At 49.2% G+C, this 9,238-nt stretch overlaps 1 protein-coding gene across 1 annotated transcript in view; it reads right to left on the bottom strand.

Annotated features, from left to right (window-relative positions):
- Positions 1 to 1,339: 1,339 nt before the first annotated feature.
- RPH3A (rabphilin 3A) overlaps positions 1,340 to 9,238 on the bottom strand; it is a 45,841-nt gene continuing 37,942 nt past the window's right edge. Inside the window, exons 14-20 of the mRNA XM_020801916.3 lie at positions 8,638 to 8,747; positions 7,753 to 7,879; positions 7,307 to 7,363; positions 6,041 to 6,192; positions 5,031 to 5,112; positions 4,522 to 4,618; positions 1,340 to 4,194 (exon numbers count right to left, since the gene is read on the bottom strand). Of these exons, the coding sequence (XP_020657575.3) occupies positions 4,064 to 4,194; positions 4,522 to 4,618; positions 5,031 to 5,112; positions 6,041 to 6,192; positions 7,307 to 7,363; positions 7,753 to 7,879; positions 8,638 to 8,747 (756 nt within the window). The 3' untranslated portion in view covers positions 1,340 to 4,063. The remainder of the gene's footprint in view (positions 4,195 to 4,521; positions 4,619 to 5,030; positions 5,113 to 6,040; positions 6,193 to 7,306; positions 7,364 to 7,752; positions 7,880 to 8,637; positions 8,748 to 9,238) is intronic.

The following is a 9,238-nucleotide window of genomic DNA, read 5'->3' as shown; positions in this document are numbered from 1 at the left end:
TCAGAGACACCTCTCTTGGTAGCATTCTCTTATGATCCTTTATAGGCTGAAGATGAACCCAGGGGAGACCAGATTCAGAGTTAAACCTTGATCTTTCCTGCTGCATGGGAAGGAAACCTTTTCTGCTAGTGCATGAACCCGCTCCCCCGCCACATCGTAAGCATCCGTCCCATTTCACTTGAATGCGTCTTGCTGTTCCTGCTCCTAGGCTGATGCCCATTGACAGCAGAAACATTTGCCGGATCTGGTCCTTCTGAATATAAATATAAAAAGACACGTCCCTGGGAAGGGTTATTGCCAACAGAGATTTTTGGAGTTCTGCCGTCATCTGCTGGAATGTTCAGAGAATTACAGCTGGGTCTCAGATTCTCCCCACCCCTCCAGGTTCCTCATGCAGCTGTGCAAAAAACAGCAGAGCTCATAGGGGAGACCAGGGGATGATGGGCGCTGTAGTCCAGAAAGTAACATTCCCCATCTCTGAAAAAGCAAGGAACCGTTTCAAGCTCTGGAAAAGAACTTCTCTTCTGAGTAACTCTTCTTAAGGCAGGATGGGCAGAAAGAATACGCCTATATACAAAAATGTTATTTTTTTAAAAAATAATAAACTTCATTTCCCAGAACCTCAGCTGTAGAAAAGGCTGCTGGATTAATTTGGCTTCTTTCCTCCACCACCCCTCCTTATCCTCTCATCTTCCTGTTTCGTCTGGAAGAACCTCATTGCTCCGAGTACTGCTAACGTCCTTCTGGCCAGACCTGGGGAGCCATTCCACGAAGCCGGGCTTGGAGGAAAAAAATAAGCTTTATCTGGCCTCAAGATTCTCACCTGGCTGAAACTGAAATGTTAATTTTTCTTGGGATGACGTCTAAAATCTTCCTTTCTCCCAGCACAATAAAGGGATCACTCTTTCTTACAAGCAGCCCAGTTGAGAAGCTAGAAAAGGGTGTAAAACCTTAGGCCCAAGGGCCAAAGGTACCTGTCTGAGCTTCTCCAGGCAGCCATATCCCTTTCTTTTAAAAAAAAAAAAAACTTTTTTTTTTTGCTCCAACACACTTTCAATATTTAACATCTAATTTTAACCTTAGCCCTTCCTTTATTCTGGCTGCGTGCACATCGTTCGTACTGTGCTTTTAAAAATGCTTTTATACTTTTTCATCTGATTTGAAGCTTTTTTTAAAAAAAACATTCTTGCGCTGAATCATTTGCCAATACTTCTCGCTCATGGTTTTTGCTCCGGCCTCTTCGAATGAGCCTCTTTGAGGCCGGTCACTTGCTGAAAGGTGGTGCAGTAAATAAATAAATATCTTTTTTTTTTTAAAGAAAGAACACAGCACAGTGAGGTTTCCCCTTTTTTTGTCACTTTATTAGGTATGGCATGAAGAGGCCGGGGAGGGAGGGTCACACCTGCATGCAGTGGAAAACCGGGGGGAGGGACACATTTCTGTTTCTCGGTAGCCCAGTTGCCGGATAAATAGTTAGAAGGAAATGATTGGATTGTTTTTCGTGGTGAACGTCATTGCATGCTGAACAGAATGCACTTGTTGAAAGGGAGGGATGGGGTCAGACTGGGGAGGGGGGGTTATGGGGAGGGGGGAGGCACCGTTCCTGAGCCGTCCGTGCATGCGTTATGTACAAAGAAAGGGGAGTATCGTTCAAAAGGTCATAAACTGCCAAGAGGAAGAGAAGCAGCAGAAGAAAGGGGGGAAACCATCTTGGGAGGGGCGAAGGACAGGGTTTTCTTCTTCCTTTTCTTTTGGAGACGAGGATTTTCACTCCGGGCTTACAAAAACGGCACCGATGGGGGTGGGGGGGAACCTGAGAAAACACACCTGTCGTTCAAAGATGGAAGCCTTCCCCGGGCTCGTAGGAGAGAGGAGAAAGGAGACCTGATAAAAGAGGAGAATAATATCCGGTGCAGTTATGGGGGCTTCTTTCCTACATGCGGACACAACCTCATTTGACCTCACCTCGGTGGACAATTCGGAAAGATTTCTTTCAGTTTGGCAATAAAGAGACGGCATGTGCGACGAGGTATTGGCATCCTCTGTGCTGACGGTGCGTGTAGCCATTGTTAGTCACCCCACTGTGGCTTTGCCCATTTCCTCCAGTTCCTTGGGGAGATCCACGACCCTTCGCATCCTTTTAACCCTGGCAGAGGGAGGAAATCATATACTAGAAGTGAATAGAAGGACACACTGAGACCCCACAATCCAGGCAGAGGAAGAGGCTGGCTCGGCCACGTGGGCTAGGTGTTCCTGAGCATATAATGGGTCAAGAATTCTCCCCTGGCATCCGCAAAAACAGCAGGCCTTCCCCAAGCCTGGAAAGGATCTTGGCAGCCTGAGAAGTGGGAGATCCATCGCTCGTGTGAAAAAAGGAAACGATGCAAGAGGAGAGAAGTAAACAGTCTAATCTGGGTGAAGCCTCTTCCCTTCACTTCCATGTTCAAGGCACTGGATAAAATTGCTCTCTTAATACCTGGGAAGAAGTCATGGTCATGTCAGCACGAGCTGGTCCCGTCCTTCAAGAGACCACCCTTCTGAGAATCTACTGGGAATATCTAGTCGTGGTCTCTGATGGTGTGGGGAATATTTGCATCCCCCACAAGTAACTTTTCCAAGCTACCGAGCAAAGCGGTAGGCCACCCGGATGCAAAGCTACAATGAATAATTTGGGAAAAGAAGGCGAGATGATTCTCAGGGCCAATGACATAGATGACTGCGGATCTGGGAAGCAGAAAATGGATTGTGGCTAAAGATGAGGGACTTGGAGAGGGGTGTCTCATGATACTGCCGGAGTTTTGTTAAAATGTACACCCCCTTGGTCTGAGCAGGAAGAGATGATACCACTGAACATTTAAGGCTGGTGATGGAGGGAGGTCAAAAGCTTTTTCCATGCTTCCTCTGTCAGGTTTCAATATGAGAAGGCCGCCTCCATCTTTTTAAAGTACTTTTTTAAGTACATCGGTTGTCTTTTCTCATTCAAAGAACCTGCTAACACCCCACCCCCCAGAAGGACGTAACCCCTAGGGAAGCCTGTCATCGGCCAGTCGGCCAGTCATGGAAGAGCAAAAGACAATCACAACGTCTTTCCATTTTGGTCCTCCAGCCCGTCTAGTTGCCGACCAGGGAAAGATGTCAACCTTCCCTTCTTGGAAGTGTCCGGACGAGGCATTCCGGAGAACTGCTACAAGGTGCTCGTCAGGAATGGAACATGCCGTTCTCAAGGATTACGTTGACGGCACAGGATTTGGGAGCAAAGGGTGCATGGCCGGGGAGGGGGAACAACCCAAAATTCAGAGACACGGAAAGGAGAAAACCCCCAACAGAAACTGTTTCTTCTGTTTAAGAAAGCCCGGATGTTGGTTTCGAAAGGCTTCAAGCAATCCAGCTGTTTGTAGTTCTCGGTTGAACCGGCTGCCCCCATGCTCAAAGCAGCCGGGCCAACAAACCGGAGACGTGCATTTCCCCGTTGGTGATGCTAGAAGTATTTTCCACGGCAGTCAAGAGAAAAGGAAACGCAGAAAGGTGCCAAGGGAGGACGAGGCTCAGAAAAACAGAGGTTTTTTTTTTTTCCACATGCAGAGATGGAAACCAGAGGAAGGCAAGCAGGAAAATTCAAGGCCACTTAAAGAATATCCTTCGGCCAGAGAAGAAGAAAGCACAACGGCATCAGAGAAAAAAGAAGACAAAGAGGGTGACGCCCGGCTGCCGAAAAAGCAGAGGACTCCTTTTTAAAGTTTCGGTGTTGGGATATTGCTTGGGAAAAGAAGAAAGGAAGAAAAATCTGGACATCAATGCACCCGTGGCAGGAGAGGGCGACGGAAACGTGCCACGCTAACCAAATCGAAAAATCAACCCGGTAGATTGTGGTTGTGGGAATGGCAGGAAAGAGGAGGAGAAAGCTGCTCCAGGGAAAGGGGGAAGCCGGGAGATGGAAACTTATTCTCTCCCCCCCCCCGCCGTCCCCGAGGAGTCAAAGGAACACAAAATGGACTGGAAGACAGGATGCTTGGAAATCTACGGGACGGGGAGAGGTGTTGTCGGACCAGGAAGGGCCCCCACCCTAATCGCTGGACACGTGGTTTTCGTTCTGTAAGGTGTGCCAGCGCTCAATCTTCTTATCTTTGTTTTTCAGGCACTCGTACCAGTGTTTCAAGCGTTCGCCCTTGGCCGTGATGCCCAGCTGGCACCCACCTGGAAGAGAAAAGAAGGGTCCCGTTTATGTAGAGTACAGTGGGGAACGTCAGCGGCAGGCGTCTTACCGAGTCGGACTCGGCTCGCCTATCCGCTCACGTCAGCCTCAGCCCACCCGAACGCAATAGACGGCTCTCCGATATTTCAGGAAGAAGATTTCCCCCGGGTTTTTGGTAGCCTCTGGTTGTCTATCATCCCACCGTTGACCAGACTTGACTCTCTCTGCCTTTATGAAGGAGTCTAGAGTCTTCTCTTGTGTTCAGCTTGGCACAAGGGGAAACGCACCATTCTCTAATATCTCCTATCCTCATCAAGGCAACTACTCACCAATATAATCATTTGACTTCCCGATGTCATAATCCCAAACCGATATATCCAGGGATTTCTTGGCTAGGTCACCGTGTTTGACATCATAGAAAAATTCCTATTAAGCAAAACAAAGGGTTTCAGCACCATAGACAGCGCCAGGCAGGCTATACAGGCGTGTCTGATAGGAACAGGTGGAATGGCCAAGCTATACGTTGCAGGTCACACAATCGTCTATCTGAAATCAAGTTCGTGTTTCAGAGACGTCATTCCAGCAGACCTCCGTGCCTAAGAAATCGGGTTTGCCAATGAAGCCCGTGTTGACACCCAGGCGGCCAATCACAGAACAAAGGCATCTCTTCTGCAAACTGCAGGAGGTGTGAAAAGCTTGGGCTGTGGTTTTGGAGCCCAAGATAAAAGAACGGGTGCGTTCAACCCATTCCTGCAGTCCCGTGTCTTTTGTGTATTTCTCCTCGGCCAACATTTCCACCCAGAGGCTCAAAATGAAAATTAAGGGCCCCTCCTCTCACCTCGTTAAATTCTGGGTTCAACGTCTTCTTCTTAATTTGCGTCTTGTGCTTCGCTTTCTTCCCCATGTCAGGTTTCAAGCAGCTGAGAATAAGAAAGCACAAAGGGGGGGGTACAAGTGGTTAAGAACGAGAGAGGCAGACAAGGAGTAGGGTCTCTGCACAGAAGGAACGGGCGGCCTCGGGACTTCTTAGGAACGGCGAACCTAACACAAGACCTTGGATGAAGGACCCGCTTTCTGGACTGCCTGATTGAAAAAATTAAATCTATTTATACACATAACACACGAGATGGAAAGGGTGAGGATCCACCCGGGCCTTTCCCGACCCGATGTACTCCCATCTATGTTGTGCCGATTGCAAATCCCGCCATCCTCAGCCAGACCCCTTGGTGGACGATGGGAATTCTGATCCAACACATGTCGAGGGCGCTCTAGGAACAGCTGGGTAACGCTAAGGCAGATCCTGGCATTGCTTTCAAAAATCAGAGGAGAGTGGACACCGTCAGGGAGGTGTGGTGGGTGGTGTACAAAATAGGGGGAAAAAATCTGATTTTTGCCACTCCCTGGAAGAAACACATTTACCTAGAATCACAGCGTGGGAAAGGGGCCTCGAAGGCCATCCAGCCCAACCCTCCTGCTCAAGGCAGGCATCCAGATCCAAGCAGGTCGGACAGAGGGTGGTTCAATATTCTCTTGAAGACTTCCAGTGTTGGAGCGCTCACCACTACCTCCCGAACTCATGGGTTCCATCATCCTACTCCTCTAACAGTTAAGACGTTTTTCTTGATATTCAGATTAAATCTGGCTTCCTGTGGCTTGAACCCATAGTTGTTTACCCTGCACTCTGGGATGATCGGAAACATCATCCTGTCCCTCCTCTGTACTATCTTACTTATCTTGAGAAAAGAAGACCTCAAGCCTTCTTTTCTCGTGGCTAAACAGGCCCGGTTCTTTCCGCCTTGCCTCGTAGTGCTCGGTTTTCAGTTCCAACATTTACCTACTTTTACCTACATTTTCACAAACGGGTCGGAGTAGCCGTTGGCATCCATGGCCGCCAAGTGGACGCAGCGAATGATGCCGACAATCAGGCCCCCTTTCTGGGTGCTGTACATGAGGGAGACCAGGATCTTCCCTCGCTCCTCCACGTCACCCCCTTGGTCCGCCTGTGAGAGAGACAGGAGAGAGAACCTGTGTTTTTTGCCCCAAAAGCCCATCGACCCTCTAACTCTGGGCAAATTTTGTGCAATGAGAGCGTCCCCTTGCGATGTCTTAAAAAATAAAATAAAAAAATCACATGAACCTCTTGATAGGTTGGTTTGGGGAGACTTTCTGGTCTCTTCCCACACTGAAACCCATTCCCCCCCTTTTTTCCATGGGTTTCCTAACGGGCGCCTTTATGGACACCTACCTCACCTGTCCATATTTCCTTATGGCCTGCCTGTCTCTCCCCAACTACAGCACCCTTCTCGCACATTTCCCCACCCAGCCGCCTGCATGTAGGCGGTCACCCCGTGAAATGCACCCACCGTTTTGCACCCACTTGATTTCGCAGAAACACCCCCTTTAAAAAAAAAGCTTTCCGAGAGGACCAGTCTTCAAAGAGGGTGACGCGTCGCTTCTCACCGCCCATTTCAAGAAGGTGTGACATTCTATTTTCGTCCAGAATTTAGGATACAGCTAAAATTTGCTCCCGGCCCACTCGCTAGCATGAATCAGCACAGATCTGTCCCCGGAGAGGTGCTCAGAAATGTAGTAAAACATGACATGAGTCCACTTGGGGGCGCTTTGCGCTAAAATGCTTCGCACAGAGCCAGCGAAGAAGAGGGACGGATTCGCTCCGAAAGACTGCCCTGAGCCAGCCTCTCTCCTCTTCACGTCCCTCTCTCTCTCTGTTCTATTTGCTTCTCCAAATTCATTAGCCAGTAATTAATTCGCCCGTCAGCTTCACAGCTTTCACAAAAAAAGCTAATCCCTCCATCTTCAGAGCGATGATGGACAGGCCAGGTTTGAATGACTGCTGCCAAGATTAAACTCAGCCCTGGCTGAAGATTTTTTGAAGATGGATCTGCTCCCCAAAGTAACTTTTACGAGCTCTTTGCAAATCGGCAGAGCGCTCTCCACCACCACCCCAAATGAAAATCAGACCTGGCCTTTCCGCTCCTCGTTTCGAGGAAAGGAGGTCTGTGGGACATCAGATCAGTGTACAGGCCACGAAGGGCCACCAAGGAAGGAAATCCATCCCCCTCATTTCTCCACCAACAGGTGCCCGAGCCGTACCTCGTCTTCGTATAAGGCCATGCCTCGCGTTGATCCAGTCGTCCCGGCGCGCTTCATCTGGGGAGGGTGAGCGTCGGATAAATAGGGAGCAGAAAAGATTCTTTTTAAAAAAGGGTGGCCTTCAAAGCCTTGGAAGTCTGAAACAGCGACCTTCTTCCCTACCATTTCAACCCCTTCTCCCACACTCATTTCTGCCTCCTGCCCACCACAGCTCGAGAAGATCCTTCTAAAAAAGTAACTGCTTTTTGACATCCAGTGATGTTTTCTTTAAAAATTGACAAATATGGTAAACCATTTATGAAAAGAGGGGGTCTCCCGGTTTTCCCCCCTCCCAGTTTCTTTCCTCCTTGTTTTACAGAGCGCGCACAAAGAGAGAGAGAGTGTGTGTGTAATGGGAGGTGTCCTCGGCCACCGCAGAAGCCACAAGAAGAGACAGTGGGATGTACCGGGATGACTTTCTCCAGGCAAATGTTAAAATTCTTCTTCTGGTTTGGCTTCAGCTTCTTCAGCGCCACCCTCGTCTCGCCGATGAATTCGTTGTGGCCAAATTTGTCCTCGTCACAGACGGAGATCCTGAAAGTTACAGAGGAGAGAGAGAGAGATGGATGGATGGATGGATGGACGGACGGACGGACGGACGGACGGATGAATGGATGGATGGATGGGTTAGTTAATGGATGGATGGACGGACGGACGGATGGATGAATGGATGGGTTAGTCAATGGATGGATGGATGGATGGATGGATGGATGGATGGATGGATGGATGGATGGATGGATGGATGGATGGATGGATGGATGGATGGATGGATGGATGGATGGATGGATGGATGGATGGATGGGTGGGTGGATGGGTGGATGGGTGGATGGGTGGATGGATGGATGGATGGATGGATGGATGGGTTAGTCAATGGATGGATGGACAGACGGATGGATGGATGAATGGATAGATGGATTAGTCAATGGATGGATGGACGGACAGATGGATGGATGGATGAATGGATAGATGGGTTAGTCAATGGATGGATGGATGGGTGGGTGGGTGGATGGGTGGGTTATTCAATGGATGGATAGATGGATGGACAACTGAGGTTCAGCCTTAGCCATGCCACCCAAATTGATTTCCAAATTGGTGGCAACAGTCCTGCCATCTTGGAGCTGACCACCCCGCGGTCAAGGAGGCCGCTTTCCCATCCATCCCAAGTGGCAGCATTATCAGGAGCGACTGTCCTTGTCTCTCAAGAGTTCAATAAATAGATAGAGCCACCCACTGCAAAGCCTGCATCTTTATCTCGCTCGTCCGTGAAACCCACTCCTCGGATCCAAGCTCACCTGAGCGTCTTTCTCTGCATGTCTTCGTCGGTGATGCCGTGGTAGACGAGCGTCTCGTTCCACATGGGGTTCCGAGTGTTTCTCAAGGTCTTGGTCCTCAATTTGTTTGACTGTCAAGACACACGCACACACCAAACCCCACCCAGAACAATGAAAACTGACAGATCGTGTTACAAAGAAGGGGAGGAAACGCTCCCATACATAAAGCTCCATCTGACACCCAACCTGCACCCAGTTCTATGGACCACCCAAACGAGGCGGCCTGAATCTCAATGGAAAGTGTGTGTGGAGATTTTTTTCTTTTCTTTTGATTGGGCCTCAGGTTTCGATCTTTGCCTTTTCCAAACAGAGGTTTCCAAAAGAACCTCAGAGAAGCCAAAGGGGGTAAAATCCTGGACTTGAAGAGAAACGCCCTCCCAGCCAGGCCCTGGGGGTAATAAAGCCCAGTTTTCCTGAGGCGTGTATGGCTCAGCATTTAATTTCCCTGGTCCTGCCGAGCGTGACTTGATGGAGCCGGTCGTGGAGACGGCAGGGAGGCAGAAAAAATCTATCGGAAAGGTTGAGTCACTCTCAAGAGGAACGGCCTTTTTGATGCCACGGT

Source organism: Pogona vitticeps, chromosome 14 (genome assembly GCF_051106095.1).
Source record: "Pogona vitticeps strain Pit_001003342236 chromosome 14, PviZW2.1, whole genome shotgun sequence".
Lineage (NCBI taxonomy): Eukaryota > Metazoa > Chordata > Lepidosauria > Squamata > Agamidae > Pogona > Pogona vitticeps.
This window is presented reverse-complemented; position numbering and strand designations above follow the sequence as displayed.